Source organism: Populus euphratica, unplaced genomic scaffold (assembly GCF_000495115.2).
Source record: "Populus euphratica unplaced genomic scaffold, PopEup_1.0 scaffold217.1, whole genome shotgun sequence".
NCBI lineage: Eukaryota > Viridiplantae > Streptophyta > Magnoliopsida > Malpighiales > Salicaceae > Populus > Populus euphratica.
The window spans coordinates 310,599-328,268 of record NW_011500036.1 but is presented as its reverse complement, the minus strand read 5'-3'; the positions used below and the strand labels follow the sequence as shown (position 1 = coordinate 328,268).

The 17,670-nt window shown below is 30.3% G+C and overlaps 1 protein-coding gene and 1 long non-coding RNA gene across 4 annotated transcripts; both read left to right on the top strand.

Annotated features, from left to right (window-relative positions):
- The first annotated feature begins 2,958 nt into the window (after positions 1-2,958).
- Positions 2,959-3,532, top strand: LOC105142751 (uncharacterized). The gene is made up of 2 exons (XR_845604.1): positions 2,959-3,055; positions 3,163-3,532. It is a non-coding gene; the product is annotated as an uncharacterized LOC105142751 (long non-coding RNA).
- A 692-nt stretch (positions 3,533-4,224) lies between these two features.
- Positions 4,225-7,287, top strand: LOC105142750 (jacalin-related lectin 3-like). 3 transcript variants are annotated; one of them, XM_011050532.1, is made up of 8 exons: positions 4,225-4,291; positions 4,326-4,354; positions 4,433-4,642; positions 4,881-5,498; positions 5,608-5,829; positions 5,934-6,302; positions 6,397-6,615; positions 6,706-7,283. In XM_011050532.1, exons 2-8 carry the CDS (start codon positions 4,352-4,354, stop codon positions 7,003-7,005), a joined length of 1,941 nt encoding a protein of 646 aa, XP_011048834.1. In that variant the 5' UTR covers positions 4,225-4,291; positions 4,326-4,351; the 3' UTR covers positions 7,006-7,283. The 3 variants fall into 3 exon arrangements, with proteins under 3 accessions (XP_011048834.1, XP_011048833.1, XP_011048832.1); XM_011050531.1 differs by having other exon boundaries at positions 4,282-4,354; XM_011050530.1 differs by lacking the exons at positions 4,225-4,291; positions 4,326-4,354 and having other exon boundaries at positions 4,361-4,642; positions 6,706-7,287.
- The last annotated feature ends 10,383 nt before the right edge of the window (positions 7,288-17,670 follow it).

The following is a 17,670-nucleotide window of genomic DNA, read 5'->3' as shown; positions in this document are numbered from 1 at the left end:
GAAAAAAAATAAAGCAAAGCACTATTCCAATGAATAGTGCTTTGTGAGAAGGGGCACAATAAAATCTCCTCATGAGATTATAATAATCTGATAGAAAATAAACAAAGTAAATCATAAATTTTAATTTTTAATCAAATCAATATTAAACGATGAAATTTGAAGAAAAAAATACTTAAAAAATAAAATAAAATGAATTAACTGGTTTAACCCACCAAATCAGGTTAACCCGTCAAACTTTGGGTCAATGTCATGAGCGTGTGATAACTAAATAGAAAAAAATAAAAAATACTAATTAAAAAACATCACAGAAAAAAGAAAAAAAAAACCTATAACTAAAATATATCTACCTTTCACTGTGAATTTACACAGTGCAATCCACAGTGAAAGGTATTTTTTTTTTGTTATAGTTACAATGTTAAAAGATAAATTAGAAGAAAAAACACTAATGAAGAAAAAGAAAAGGAAATAATCTAAATCAACTGGATTAACCCATCAAATCAGGTTAATTCATCACACTTGAGATTCGTGTCATGAGAGTACGATAACGAAATAGAAAAAATTAATATTAATGAACTAGATTAAATAAAAAAATTAATGAAAAAGAAAAAAACACAGAAAAAAACCTATAGGAAGAAAAAAATTAATGGAGAAAAAGATAAAAAATCTAAATTAACTGGGTTAACCCATCAAACCTGAAATCCATGTCATGAAAGCCTAATAACTAAACAGAAAAAAATTTAATACCAACAAATTAAATAAAACTAATACAAATTCAAAAGGGGAAAAACCTATAAGAAGAAAAAAAATCTAATGAAGAAAAAAATTTGAATTAATTGGGTTAACTCATCAAACTAGAAATTCATATCATGAAAATCTGATAACTAAATAGAAAAAAATTTAATATTAACAAAGTAAATTAAAAAATAATTAAAAAGAAAGAAAGAGAAGGCATTAGCCTTTTCACCGTGGGTGCACTATGCAATCCACAGTAAAAGACATAAAAAAATAAAATAAAGATATCATCCTTTTCACTGTAGATTGTATACAATATTAAAAGATAAAATTAAAAAAAAACTAAAATAAAAATAAAAATTAGATCAACTGCGTAATCTGTCAAACCAGATTAACCCATCAAATCTGAAATCCATGTCATGAAAGTCTGATAATTAAATAGAAAAAAATTAATATTAAAAAACTAAAGTAAAAAAAAAATTAATTAAAAATAAAGAAACAAAGAAAAAAGCAAAAAAAAAGAAACTAAATACATCAACATTTTTACTGTGGATTGCACTGTACAATCCACAATAAAAAAAATTAAAAAGAAGAAAAAATGAAAAAAAAGGCATACGCCACGAGTTAATTTTTTTTCTTACATAAAAAATATATAAAAAAACAAAGATCTAAGAATGTTAGGTCTTTCTGCAAAGATATACCCAAAAGCCTTAGGTCTAACTGCAACACTTGATCCAAGAGTAATATTTATAATATTAATAATAATATTAAACTTATATAACTTAAGTTTAAGTGAGTTTGATTGCAACATCAAACCCAAGAGTCTTGGATGTGGATCTGACTGTAAGGTCGTGTCATAAAAGTGTGATGATTAAATAGATTAATTAAAAAATAAAGAAAAAAACCTACATGAAGAAAAAAAAAAAACTGAATTAATTAGGTTAACCATATAAACCTAGGATTTGTGTTATAAAAATTTGATAACTAAATAGAAAAAAAAAAAAAAAACTGAATTAATTAGGTTAACCATATAAACCTAGGATTTGTGTTATAAAAATTTGATAACTAAATAGAAAAAAAAAATAACAAGTTAACCTAGAATTAATTAGGTTAACCTGTAAAACTCGGGATACGTTTCATGAAAGTCTGATAATTAAATAGAAAGAAATTCAATGTTAACAAACTAAACTAAACAAAAAAAATTAATTAAAAAAAAAATTCTAGATTAACTCGTTAAATTAGGTTAACCTGTCAAACTTGAGATATATGTTATGAAAATTTGATAATTAAATAAAAAAATTAATATTAAAAAAATTAATGAAAAAAAGAAAAAAAACCCAAAAAGCATTAAAAAACAGCTCCAATAATTAAAATATTAGTATCATAAATTTAAAAGGCATGAAGAAAGCTACAATGTTCTTTTTTTTTTATAGAGCATTGATTAATATTCCATGAGCAGTAAAAAAAGAACTAAAGAAGGATTCTTGATTTTTTTTTTTTGAAGATAAGTGGTCGTGGAAACTTTAAAAACAAGCTCATTGTTGACAAGTGATTGCGGAGAATTGTAAAATTTTAACGGAGAAGCTAGGGCACATAATTGTTTTTTATTTAAAAAATTCAAAATAAAGATATAATTTCTAAAATTTATCTTATTGTAGATAATGTATTATGAGAATTTTTTTTTTTGTTCGTCTAGGTTGCTTCTTTTTCTTCGCAAATTATTAAAGATATCATTTGAGGATAAATCTCTCTAACTATTTTTAGTGCATGACATTCTTCTGTATTGTGCCTATTATCCCGGTGAAAGAAACAAAGCTTGTTGAGATTCTTTATATTTGAGTCCCTTTTCATGGAAGATGGGTATTGTATGAAATATTTTCTTTTTATGGGAGTCGATACCTTAGCACATGTGATGGCGAGAGATTCGTAGTTATGAGTTAATGGAATGTCAGGGTGATCACGAATATGTTTCTTAATGTTTCATTTTTATGCTCTAATAAGAGACTAATATTGTTGTGAAGATTTTGCTATTGGAAAACAAGGGTGTCTTGATCTAGTGACATTTATTCTTTCTACTCGAATATGATTCTTTCATTATTTGTTTTACAGTGATGCAGCAGTTTCACTTAAGATGATTCGGTTTATACCTTGGCTTTCTTGCAATTTGTATTAACAATCTACCTTCTCTTGCCGGTCCTCCTTCGACTAAATTTGTGCACCTCGCAGGCGGACTGTTCTATATGAAGCAATTGAGTTTCTTTGGTGACCATGAAATGTTTTCTTGAATCAAAGAGGATGCCTCTATGTCCATATTTATTGACAGGTGTGAGAAGTTGTTCCTAACAAATTCTTGTACTTCTGCTTTAGTTCCGCTGAGAATGCTTTCCCTTGAAGAATTTAATTTATTCAACTTTTCTATTGTTCGGACAGTTAGCATTTGGTCATCCCTTGGAAGGGACTGAGATAACTGGCAATCAGGTAGAGAATTCTTGGAGAATCGATGGTCAGAGAGCTCAAAAACTTTATTTTTTTCCTCATCAGAAAAACGCACATGCGTTGCAGGATCAGGCACGCCTTGAAACCATTGAGAAATCAACAATAGATGATGAAATCTTGTAAATTCTCAGTTTGTGGAAAGGTTTTAAACCAGGCTCTTGATTTGCTTTCAAGTGTAAGAATTTCTTAAAGGAAATCTTTATAGAGGTTGAATTATTTGCTAGTCATCGCCTGGATTTGTACTCACAGCTCACTCGTATTGTCTGAATAATAACCATAGAACAAATCCCTTTCCTCTTGGTCACTTTGCGCTTGATTTGGGTTTGAAATCATTCTATTGTCTTTGAAACATAATATGTCTCATCTTGAGACCAAGGAATGACGGCTTGAGATTTCTTCTCCGTATAGCAGACACTTCCACCGATGCTTTTGCACCAAAAACATCTCCAATCATGGCCATGATCACATGTGCTTCCGGTGCCATATTGGATTGTAAACAGTATCACATGATTCTCGTTCATAGCTCCGAGTGCAGGATGGAGTAAAGCGACCGCACTAGAGGTTTTGTTCTCTGGGATATGTTAGCAGGTGGTAATCCATCAGCCACTCCCATATTCTGAAAAACGGGTTCCTTTTTTTTCTCTGTTGTCGGGCATCTGCCAAGCCTTTTTCCAGGGCATCTATATAATTTGACTGTATGCATGACAATGATTAGAAACTTTAATCTGGAAGCTCTAGATATTCTGAAATCAGAACAAACGTACGTGATTTAAAATAAGAAATTAAGAGAAAGAATGGTAGAGATTTTTGACGGTACGAAAGCGAGGAAATTTCAGAGCAAGATGACGATGCTCTTTTCTTGGATCTGATTCTCTTCTCTGTAATCATTTCCATCCTTAGTGGGACAGCAAATTAGTGTCTTCTACAAAGTTCGATGAACATTTTATAGAGCTCCCACTCAATCAAATAAAATAAAATAAAATAAAATAACACTTCTTGTTATGATAAATTTAAGTTTACAGTCCCAGCTGCAGTGTGTCAATTTCTCACTCTTGTGGCTCAGTTCACCTTCAACCTTTCTCACTCTTGTGGCTCAGTTCACCTTCAACCAAGTCCGCTGAAAATGGTAGGTTTTTCAGTTCCATCACTTGGTTGGATGCAATGCTTTGACTAATTAGTTGAGATTTCAATGATGTCGCAACAGAGTTTCGAAAATGGTGAGAAGAAACCCGTGGCTGTTGGACCATGGGGTGGTCAAGATGGATATCGTTGGGACGATGGAGTGCACTCCACAGTAAGACAATTGGTGATAGCTTATGGGGCAGGTATTGACTCCCTCCAGATTGAATATGATAAGAAAGGGAGCTCAATATGGTCACAAATCCATGGTGGCAATGGCGGCATGAAAACAGCGGTTAGTCAGTAATAATATTGATGAGAATATTTGTTTCTACTTCTCAGCAGTCATCACAGTGCACTTGGTCTGACAACATAAACTTTGGTTTTTGTTAGTTGCTAGAACAAACTTAGATATAGAACCAGTCTTTTCATCTTGTGATATGGGAATTCCAGATGAACTGTTGAAGTTGGCCATAATTTCGAATGTTGATTACCATATTAATAACATCAAGTAATGGGATCAAATTTTGCAGGTCAAGCTTGACTACCCGCATGAGTTTCTTACTTCAATCCATGGATATTACGGCAGTTTAGATGGTTGGGGTCCTGTATTTGTTCGCTCACTCACTTTTCAAAGCAATAAGAAAACTTATGGACCATTTGGTGTTGAGCACGGAACTTATTTTTCATTCCCAATGTCTGGGGGAAAGATAGTTGGGTTCCATGGCATGAGTGGTTGGTACCTTGATGCAATTGGCATATATTTGAAACCCCTGCAGAAACAGAAGACCTCAAAAGCTCTGGTCCAACCAAAAAGTTACCTTAACAACGAGACTGAGAATCTTAGCTACAAGATGATGCAAGGAGCAGGAAATGGTTTTGATATATTTGTTGCGGTTAAACAGAAGGATGATTTTGGAAGCCCTCTGCCAAACAAACTTTCAGCTCAAAATCCTCGAGAGTACAGCAATGGAGGAACCAACAGAAAGGATGATTTTGGCAGCCCCCTCCCTGGTAAACTCTCAAGACAAATTTCTCGAGATTTCAGTGACATGGAAATCAACAGAAAGGATGATCTTGGCAGCCCTCTGCCAAGCAAACTCTCAACACAAATATCCCGAGAGCTCAGCGATGGAGAAACTAACAAGAAGGTGAGAAGTAATTGCGTAGGTAGTCTATTTTGAGGCTGTGGCATTCTTTTCTTCTTCTTCTTCCTTCTACATTATATTATATGACTTCTAAAACATGACTCTTATCCAGACTGCTGAAAGGGTGCCCTCAAAAGCTGAAGGGGTGATTATATATGGACCCTGGGGTGGTGTTGGTGGTTCAAAGTTTGACGATGGAACCTACACTGGAATTAGGCAAATCCGTTTGTCACGCCACGTTGGAATTGTATCCATAAGAGTTCAATATGATCGTGACGGGCAGGCTATATGGGGAAGCAAACATGGAGGAACTGGAGGGTTTAAATCAGACAAGGTAAACTAGATCTCAAGAACAATTCTATTGAATTTTTGTACCAGTTCCTGTATGAGAAGAAATATCGACTCGAGCGCATTATTTTCTTGATGAACCTTTTGCAGATAATATTTGATTATCCATATGAAATACTCACACGGGTGACAGGAACCTACGGGTCCTTAATGTACATGGGGCCTAATATTATCAGGTCACTTACTTTCTACACAAACAAAGGAAAGCACGGGCCATTTGGAGAAGAACAAGGTCCCTCATTCACAAACAAAATTGATGAAGGGAAAATCGTTGGATTCCACGGGAGGGAAGGTATTCTTCTTGACGCTATTGGGGTAAATGTGTTGGCAGGAACAGTAAAGCCTGCAAAGCATCATCTTTCTGATGCAATTAAGCAAACTGAAGCAGATGTTGCTCAGATAGATAATTCTCCATGGTCGAATAAACTAGTAGTAGCAAAACGAGGACAAACCGAGGAGGTAATGTATATTCACCTAGCTCTTTACATGATTAATGCTACATCACATGCAGTTAACTTAATGCAAGTCCCTTAAAGGTTGTTAAATTTCTCAGGTTGCTTGTGGGGTGATAAAAGAGCCAGCTCCGTGCGGACCGGGTCCTTGGGGCGGGGATGGAGGGAAGCAATGGGATGATGGAGCATTCTCTGGGATTAAGCAAATATTTATAACTAAAGTAGAAGCTATTTGTTCTATACAGATTGAATATGATCGAAATGGCCAGTCTGTTTGGTCTGTAAAACATGGAGGCAATGGAGGAACTGCAACACATAGGGTAATCAACATCCTACTATGTGATGACAATAGGATAAACTGCTTTCCTGTTCATGACTTTCCCACTTAGACTCTAACATGCGATCTGCAGGTGAAATTGCAGTATCCCCATGAAGTGCTCATATGTTTATCAGGATATTATGGTCCCGTCGGCTGTGATGAGAAGAGTCCTAAAGTTGTCAAGTCACTTACTTTTCATACTAGTCGAGGAAAGTATGGTCCATTTGGTGAAGAAATCGGAACATATTTTACTTCAACTACGACTGAAGGCAAGGTGGTTGGCTTCCATGGAAGGAGTAGCGCGTATATGGATGCCATCGGTGTCCACATGCAACACTGGCTTGGAAATCAGAGATCCTCGAAGCCTTCTATGTTCAAAATTTTCGGTTGATCCATAACAAAAATGGTTTTTCAGCATTCTCGAGCAATAAATCCATATTCGATGTGTGATGGGGATTGAGTATTGTAGTTCGAAGATTGGCCCCATCTCGGCCCATCTATTGACTCTACATTCAGTCTTGTGTTTATATTCCAAAGAATAATCCAAACTTTTCTGGGATTTCCCACTTGTTTGGATCCGTGTGGCTTCTTTTTTTCCCAGAAAAATCCATGTATAAATATCTTCGATATTGAAGGAATATTTAATATTTATCACCCGATATTCATCTATCAATGAAGTCATACGTCCTAATTGATAATCATATCAATTTTGATATAATTTAAATGATTTTAAAAAATAAAAAAAATAATTAGCATATATAAATTAATTTTGATCGATAATCTTGAAGCACTCGAGTTATTTTTGAAATACAAGTATTATATTGTTCATGTGAAAAAAATCCCTAAAAAATAAAAGATGAAAACAAAAATCTAATAATCTAGTCACCTTAGGTCATATCATCATAAAAGAGATATATTTTATAACCTCTTACTTATAACCCAATCAACATAATTAATGAGTCCATTAAACATTGTTAAACATCTATGGTTTGCTCATAAGATCATAAATTGTAGACAAAAATACAGAACAATAGACAATAGTGCACGATAATAAGAAAAAAATAAAATAAGATTAACAAAGTTGCAGATGTGAAGAAAAAGACAGAACAGTAGTGCACGATAAAGAAAAAAAAAATAGTAAGATTAACAAAGTTTTTAAACATGACATACGGCTTGGCTCCAGGTTAATTAAGTTAATTTTTCTATAAATATCAAAACAATTTCATTTTTTTAAATTAATAAGTTTTTATAAAACCTAAGCTTAGGTAAAGTTGGATAAGCATCTACTATAAATGCTACGGATGTATTTTTTCCCCTAGACATGACCATTCAATAATGATCTCCAAGGCTTAAAAAAAAATTAAAATAAAAGAAGAAAATGACTATTACTTCTTCAATTTAATTCTATATGCAAAATCTATTTGGGCCTAGCTATCGGTACTCGGTGCTGTAGGAAAAGGCCCAGTTACCTGGATCCACATTTTGGATACACTTAGATAGACCCATTTGGAGGCTCACCAACAGCGTAGGCTATCTGGCTCAATTAAGAGGCGCATAGGAGTTAACTTTGGTCCATCAACTTTGGAGCCTGTAGGTGGAATAAATGGGCTTGTCAAGGCCTACTACCCATGAAAGCAAGTGTATTTAAGCCTGAGGCCCACATGTAAAAATCAATGTTCATCAACAAAATTAACTAGCGTAAAAATCCAGGGTCAAATAAATTAAATGCCCTTTGAAATTCTCTCAATTAAATTTCATTTTAAATTTTTTAATGAAATTTCATATTTTGAGTTAAATTTAGTGTCAAAAATTAAACTTCAGATGAAATTTATTCTTTAAAAATAGTACAAAAATAAATCAGAAATTATTTTTTCTAATTTACAACATTATAAAAGAGAAATTAATGTTAAAATTAACTTTACAAAAATACCCCTCTCTCTCTTTTTTAATTTAAAAAAAGACCTTTGAACGAGTATGATGAAGGTGATTAGGTTAACATAAAAAATGTAATGAATTGAATATTAACTTGAATTCAACTTATTTGTTAATTGAATTCAAATTGAATGATATAATTAAATTTAATTAAAATAAGGGATCGGTTTCAAACATAAGAACGAGTATGATGAAGGTGATTAGGTTAATATAAAAATTATAATGAATTGAATATTAACTTGAATTTAACTTATTTCTTAATTGAATTCAAATTGAATGATATAAATAAATTTAATTAAATAAGGAATCGGTTTCAAACATACCTTAAAAAATTAATGAGGATATCAACATCATCCAAGGGATGTCTAATGGTATCGACATAAGTGGTCGTAGAAGATTCAAATGACCTATCAAATCAAGACTGTTTTTTTTGTAGGTGATTAATTAGAATTAATCATCCGAAATCATTTTTAAGATAAGAGGAGAGTTCGATATTCAATTCTCAAGTCCATCGAAAACTCGAGGAGAAATCTACATACATCGTTTACTTGTTCAATATTCTGGAGATGAGAAGTTTGAACTGCCAAGATAGCGTAATCAAAATGTTAAATACCATGTATAAACAATTAATTTTTTCCATATAAATAGTCAAAATATATCTTTCATTGTATATTCTCCATATTGCATATTATGAGAGTTGATGTTCGCTATGCTCTTGAAGATAGCTGTATTTTAGAGTTTGTTTGAAGATGTAGTTATAATTATTTTTTAAATAATATTTTGTGTTTAAATATATGTTAATGATTTTTTTTATTTTTTAAAATTTATTTTTAATATTAATATATAAAAATAATTTGAAAACACTAAAAATATATTAATTTAAAATAAATAAAAAAATTTTAAGTTTTTTCAAAAACATTTTTAAAACATAAAAATAAATAAATCTACACTCAAATAAACGAGTGGCTCTTCTATTATGATTTAAATTATAAGATACTATTATGTCTTTTCATGCATTCTATTGCCTCACAAAAAAATAATAATTAATATCGTATAGTATAATCTGAACTCATTTACCTGACAAAAAAAAAAAGGAAACAAAGCTTTTAATTTTTTTTATTTTTTTTTTGTTCAAGAATCGTCCTTTCCATCAACTTTGGAGCCTGTAGGTGGAATAAATGGGCTTGTCAAGGCCTACTACCCATGAAAGCAAGTGTATTTAAGCCTGAGGCCCACATGTAAAAATCAATGTTCATCAACAAAATTAACTAGCGTAAAAATCCAGGGTCAAATAAATTAAATGCCCTTTGAAATTCTCTCAATTAAATTTCATTTTAAATTTTTTAATGAAATTTCATATTTTGAGTTAAATTTAGTGTCAAAAATTAAACTTCAGATGAAATTTATTCTTTAAAAATAGTACAAAAATAAATCAGAAATTATTTTTTCTAATTTACAACATTATAAAAGAGAAATTAATGTTAAAATTAACTTTACAAAAATACCCCTCTCTCTCTTTTTTAATTTAAAAAAAGACCTTTGAACGAGTATGATGAAGGTGATTAGGTTAACATAAAAAATGTAATGAATTGAATATTAACTTGAATTCAACTTATTTGTTAATTGAATTCAAATTGAATGATATAATTAAATTTAATTAAAATAAGGGATCGGTTTCAAACATAACTTAAAAAATTAATGAGGATATCAACATCATCTAAGGATGTCTAATGGAATCGACATAAGTGGTCGTAGAAGATTCAAATGACCTATCAAATCAAGACTTTTTTTTTGTAGGTGATTAATTAGAATTAATCATCTGAAATCATTTTTAAGATAAGAGGAGAGTTCGATATTCAATTCTCAAGTCCATCGAAAACTCGAGGAGAAATCTACATACATCGTTTACTTGTTCAATATTCTGGAGATGAGAAGTTTGAACTGCCAAGATAGCGTAATCAAAATGTTAAATACCATGTATAAAAAATTATTTTTTTCTTATAAACAGTCAAAATATATCTTTCATTGTATATTCTCCATTTTGCATATTAGGAGAGTTGATGTTCGCTATGCTCTTGAAAATAATTGTAATTTATAGCTTGTTTAGAAATGTAATTATAATTATTTTTTAAATAATTTTTATGTTAAAATGTATGTTAATAATATTTTTTTATTTTTTAAAAATTATTTTTAATATCAGAATATTAAAATGATTTGAAAACACTAAAAATATATTAATTTAAAATAAATAAATAAATTAGATTTTTTTAAAATACTTTTAAAGTACAAAAATAAATAAATTTACACTCAAATAAACTAGTGGCTCTTCTATTATAATTTAAATTATAAGATAATATTAGGTCTTCTCATGCATTCTATTGCCTCAAAAAAATAATAATTAATATCGTATAGTATAATCTGAACTCATTTACCTGACAAAAAAAAAAGAAGGAAACAAAGCTTTAAATTTTTTTCTATTTTTTTTTGTTCTAGAATCGTCCTTGAATGGAAGGATCATGCTAGTATTTTTTTTTAATTATTTTTATTGCATTATTCATTTAACTGTTAAGTTTTTTTTTTTATATTTTGAAAATTTCTGGGTAAGTTAAATTCATAATTTGATGAAAATGTTCAGATCTTTTATAAAGCTCGAAAGATCTTGGCACTTGTGATCTTTTGAATTTAGGCACAGTACTCCCTTTATCGTATATGGAATCATTATTAGCTGTCTAAGCAAGGGCTAACACAACCTTTCAAATCAATAATTATTGTGAAATATCAGGCTGGTGCATCCCATATATGCACATTAATAACATAATCATCCAGCTGGTTTTATGAAAAAGGTTAACCCATATAAAAACGAGGGACACAGCCTGCTCCACAGCATAAACTGATGTCACAGACATCAATCAATATCTCAAAAAAACTAAGCTGGGTGATGTAAATTTCTTGATGCAATTGCAATGTATATTATTCGAAGAATTTAGTAATTTCCATGGTTAATGTATGCTGTGGATCGTTAATTTAGAAGATTGACATGGCCTGGGAGATCGATGGGACCTTTGATTAATTTTTTTGATCCCAGATTATACTGGTGGGAGGTTGAATTGTTATTTTTTATTTTAAATTAGTATTTTTAAAATTTTTAATATATTACTATTAGAAATAAGTTTTTAAAAATAAAAAAAAATATTATTTTAATATACTTCTAAATAAAAAATACTTTAAAATATATACTTTGCCCAAATGACAAAACAATCACCTAATAATTGACCAGGATTTGCTGTTAGATTTTGTTCCTGTGGCCCGCCATTTTGCTTAGAGAGGAGGAACACTCCACATTCAGATTAATAACCACATATTCACATTTTGTTCTATGATTTGTTTGTTTTGCAGATGGACGTGTTTTGTCCAATATAAGAAACAAAATGTACCCGAAGGGGATAACAAAGAATAATGAGTGCACTCATCCACAATATATATATATATATATAAACTTAAAGCTTTTATACTCTTTTACCTATTCTATTTTAATACTTTTATAGCTTTTTTTTTAATTTGAGTATATATACTTATGGAATTTGATCAATCAAATACCTCTACTAGTTTTATTATCAAAACATCGATGTGATAGTTAACTCTTTATTTATAAGGGCTCCGTCGTTGTTTCTAGAAACAATAATTGAGTACTTATACTTTATAATTGTTTCTGTTTGAGTACATGTACTATTTCTTTTTATTAGAGTACTTTTTGATTATTATATCCTCATGCAATTTAAGGATATTTTTAAAATGAAAAATATGATTTTATGAATTTAAATGGAAAGACTCAATATATATCACATGTTGGAGATTTAGATGTTATATGATGATATACTAGACATAATTAAAAATAGTTTCATATTTAAAAATTGTAAAATTATACATGGAAAAATGGAATCACTTATTTATTTTTATATTCCGACTGTCTATACTGATTTTTTTAAATAAAAGAAACTTAAAAAACTAATAAAAATAAACTAATTATGTGAGTTTTTATTTGGGGGTTTTTGCTTTATCTAAGATTAAACTCTAACGTACTAACGAGTAAGAAAAATATAAACTCACCTATTTAATTAACTAATTTTATTTATTTCTTGTTTTTTCTTTTTTTATTCAAATTTTTGATGAAAAAACAAAATTGTTGAAAAATAGCAAAATCAAGGTTATTTCAAATACATAAACCTCTTGTATCGGAGATAATTGACGTGTCAACTGATTTGAAATAAAAGCTTGTGAAAATACTTTATTGATCAAATTTTATGAATATATGTAATCAAATAACTCAAAGAAAAATAATAAAGTATAAGTATTTTATTAAAAAATAAAAATAATAAAATAACATTATCTTGACCCAATGGGGTGAACAGTTAAATGTTATGTCAGCATTCTAATAACATAAATATTTAATTGATCAAATTTCACAAGTACAAGTGCTCGAATAAAAAAAAGCATAGAACTACTTCAAAATATCATTATCTTTAATTTTTTCTCCTCCTCGCTTTTGTTTAATGAGTTTGACCATACAGGCAGCAGTCCTTGATTACATAATTATGACCAAATTAAAAATTATCCGTATTAATTAATGCATGCATCACCTTGTTATCAAACTAACTAGTACAGCAATTCCAATTCCAGCAACAACAATAAAAATAAATACATAAATAAATAAAAGCAAGCTAGTGGCCTAGAACAGCATCTTCGTACATATTTTTCAACCTCTATTGTTGGTTTCTCGCACCAGGAAATTCCCAAAATTAAACGTCCTTTTCTTCTCTGAATTTCCCCGTCTTTATGAATGAAGACACGCCTCATCAACCTCGTTGATTTGTGAGTTGAAAAGAGAGCCTCGAAGGTGTGCGATATGATAGGTTACCCAACAACCTTGCTGCACTTTCAGTGTTGATTCGTTCAAGTTTCCAGCTGCATATGTTACTAAAAATAGGTGCTCCACATCCATACGTTACGACTTTGATAGCTGTGTTAGCAAGATGATTAGGTAGACGGCCCATATATCAAACCAAGGTGGTGGACGTGAAAATGATGGCGCCATGGGTGTTTACAGTAGTGATTCCGATGCATTTGACAAAGTTAAGTTGGCCGAGGCTGGCCATGGCCTGTCTTCACGATTCCTTTTCCGTTTTTGTTTTCATTTGCTACAAGTCCTTGGTAGATGCTAGCTAGCTAGCTAGCTCCCCTTTTGAAATTATCATCCCATTAACTGCTATACATCATTCTATTACTATATATCTTCTTGGAGATCATCATGTCACATTTTCCACAATTTTTTATTGCTATATTTTCGAAATGAGCATCAAGATATCAAAAGTTAACATCTTGTAGGTAGAGCAGATGGATTTTAGCATGGATTTAATTAATCAGAACCCTTTCCTTTTCTTTTTAATTAATGCGTCTCATTACAAGGGTAAGTGGATTTAATTTCTTTCCTTTTTTCTATTTTTTTAGAATAAGTGTGAAGAAGACTTATCCTATGGGTTATTTACTAGTATTGTTTTTCTCCCACGAATCGATGAAACTTTATCGAAGATGATAAGATCGAGGAGGTTTTTGGCCATACTAACTTGTATATAATTCTAGCTAGGTGATATGATGTCACTTTGAGGTAGGTGATACCCAACAAAAAGGAAATAAAATAGTGCTAAACACAATACTCGAAAATTAAGCAAGCATGATCATTGACCAATTGTACTTTTCTAGCAATAGTGTTAAGCAATCAGGACTGGATTTTAAAATATGTAAATAAAAAATAACAAGGAAATTACTGAGTTTTTATTTTTGCATCATGGCATTCTTTTTAATTTATTTTTTAACTAAAAAAATACTAAATTAATATTTTTTAAGTATTTTTAAATGAATTTAATATACTAATATAAAAAATTATAAATCTAAAAAAACATTAATAATTTATTTTTAATTAAAATACATATTACCACAGCACCAAACACACAATCACCTGCCTTGCTTTCTCATATCCAAATGTCCATGCATGAGCTCCTTTTTCTAAAAGCTTATTAGGTCCATCGAGGTTTGTAGTAGAAAATCATGACGACATAGCCTGCCTAATAAACTGGAAGAAAGAAGAAGAATCTTATCTTTCGAACAATTGGTGTTCGTGAAGAAAAAGAGGCCGAGTCTCCCTTTACAGTAGCACAGAAGTGGGCATATTTGCTAATTAACACAAAAGCTTGTCGAGAAAGTGAGAGTTTCTGTGGGTCCCTACTTCCTATTGCCCTGCGCATTGAGAGAGAAAGGCCGAACTTTTGCTATAAAAGATGGGCTTCAACTAAAGAGAAAGACTAGATGATGGTATGATAAAGAAAAGAGAAACAAATACCGAAGGGCAAAAGAGATGCACTAAGATTTTGCACTAGGAATCCTGCTTTGGAAATTAGGTGTAAAGATAAAAAGGTCGACCAAAAGCAAAAATTCTGGCATTTAGTCGAGGTTAAAGAAAGAAAATACACGGGAGGGACATATCAAGCCATGAACACCACTCATTTCCGAAGAAAAGAACTTTCATTGTATTTTTTTCAAAGAATTTAGGCAAGTTAGCATGTTTGTATATAGTTGACTTTACTGTGATTAAAACCTGTCCATAATTCCCATTTTTTCTTGAAAAAAAAGTGTCATTAATTCAAGACACAAACCAATTTTCAATGCAAAGTCTAGCTAGCTAAAGTTTTAGTGTTTTCAACGCTTGTTGATTTATTGGCATGCGGTGACCTCATGGCCTAATTGTCAAGGAAAGCACCCTATTTGTTTTTGGCAGCTCTTGCCGCCTCTAGTTGTTTTCTTTCAACTCAACATCATCGCAAAATAATTAATTGAGTGTTTGAGAGTTTGATTGTTATTTATTTATTTATTTTATTTTAAAAATATAAAATAAATATATTTTTATGATTTTAATATGTTGATGTAAGAAAAATAGAAAAATTTTAAAAAATTATTTTAAGTAAAAAATATTTTTAAAATACTCTTTACACGAAAATATTAAACACAAGATTATAAGTCAATTGATATAATTAAAAAAATAGGACTATAAAAGCACACGCTAACTATAAGATTATCTTTTTTAATAATTACAGTATAGACTAGTTTTGAACTCTTCACATATCAAGATTAATTTTTTTCTTCTATTTAAATAGAATTGAATAACAGATAAGAATTCCGAGATTAGACTAATACATTCATGAGTATCTATTGAATTATATCCTTCATTGCTATTTCCTATACATTAAGTCTTCTTCCAAATTAATTTGAGTAATTCCCAGTTGCTCTCCCGACTACAGGGAATAGCTAGGGTGATTACACAAACATGTAACGATATTAAATTAAGTACTAGAAGCAAAGAGAGATGATTTTCACTTCAGTTAAATAGCAAAACCTCACGCAGATCATCCTTGTAGTGCTCTTATTTATTTATTAATTGGTACGATTCTGGCATTTTTTTACTTGTGTTGCGTTAACATGCAGCATAGGGGACAACGAGAATGGTGGGAGTGGAATATTTTTCTAATTGCATCCATTACAGCAGGGACGTACATGCCTTGTGCAACTAAAATGGATCCACTGGGAATTAGGAGGGGAATAATTTAAGTTGTTAGATTTTAGATTCGATAGTTTGAATTTTATAAATTTTAGAATCATTAAAAATTTATATAATTATTAATTTTAAAATATGTAAAATTAATTAAAGTACATGTAAATTAGATTCTACATCTGCATTAATAATAATAATAATAAAAAATGGATTCATTGGCATTTTTCGTAATCCATGACTCAATAAAATTATGTCAATGTCTATCCATGGCCATACAATAGATTGAAGTTGAATGCTTCATGAGAAGAAGAAAGGAAAAAAAGAAAGAAAAATCGCTCGCGTCTGTTGCCCACTTGGTAGAAATCTATACCTTGATTGCTACAACATTCCAACCATCGCTAATTTTCTCTTTTTAATTCAATACAAACAAAGCTAAATAACGTGTCACAGTCAATTTCGGCTGTTGTAGCCTATAGATCTGTTTTTATATTATGTTCTTGCAATAGATTGATTGTATCATTAATGCTCAACACAAGTAGCTAATTTTTTTATGCATTAAAGAAAGCTGATTCGTATGTATTTCCTATAGGTTGTTTTTTTTTTAAAGTGATTTTTTTAAAAAAAAATTAAGATATACGTATGTATTTCCTATAGGTTGTTTTTTTTAAAGTGATTTTAAAAAAAAAATTAAGATAATTTTTTTTAAAATCTGTTTCTTTAATTTTTTTATTAGCATATCAAAATCAATAAAAAGATATTCAAACAATATTAATTTATTTTTTAAAAATAAAACACACTTTTAAAACTTACTTAAAAAATATTTGGAAATGCTTGTATTTCTGTTTCTAAGTACTTTTTAAAAGTGGTTTCTAGTTTGAAAAGACATCAATTGAAAGGTTTATTTTAGTTCTTTACTATGGTTTTAATATAATAATATTAAAAATAAAAATAAAAATGCAGAAAAGTTTATTTTAATATATTATCAAATAAAAAAATATTTTAAAAAATATAATGCATCAGCACGTACGTAATAAAAACAGAAATTGTCAAACTCTCCGACCACCATTAGTTTATTATTATTGACATAATCAAAGCAATCTATGTGGCCATCTTTGAAAAATCTAGAAAAAAATATTTACAAGTTTCTTCTGTGCAGGCTGGAAGAGAGGCTGTAGCGAAACATGGATTGGTGCGGGGTGGCTACAGTTCTTGCCTCTTTTAAGGAAAAGAGTGGCTACAGAAAGTCCACTTGATATATATATATAAAAAAAGACTTGACGAAACCCTTCTCATCCTTCAAAAAAGACTGAATCTTTTTGAAGATACGCAGTACTGAATACTGTCGAGGACATGTATAACGACAATTTGTCGAAAAGAGAAGGAAAGAGAGAAAACTCCGTCCCCTTGGATGTTGTAATTTATATCAAAAAATTAAATACATATCTCAATTCCATAAATATTTGGAATAATTGCTAAAGCATCAGCGTACTCAAGGGGATGGCTTACCCATTCAAAATACATTCC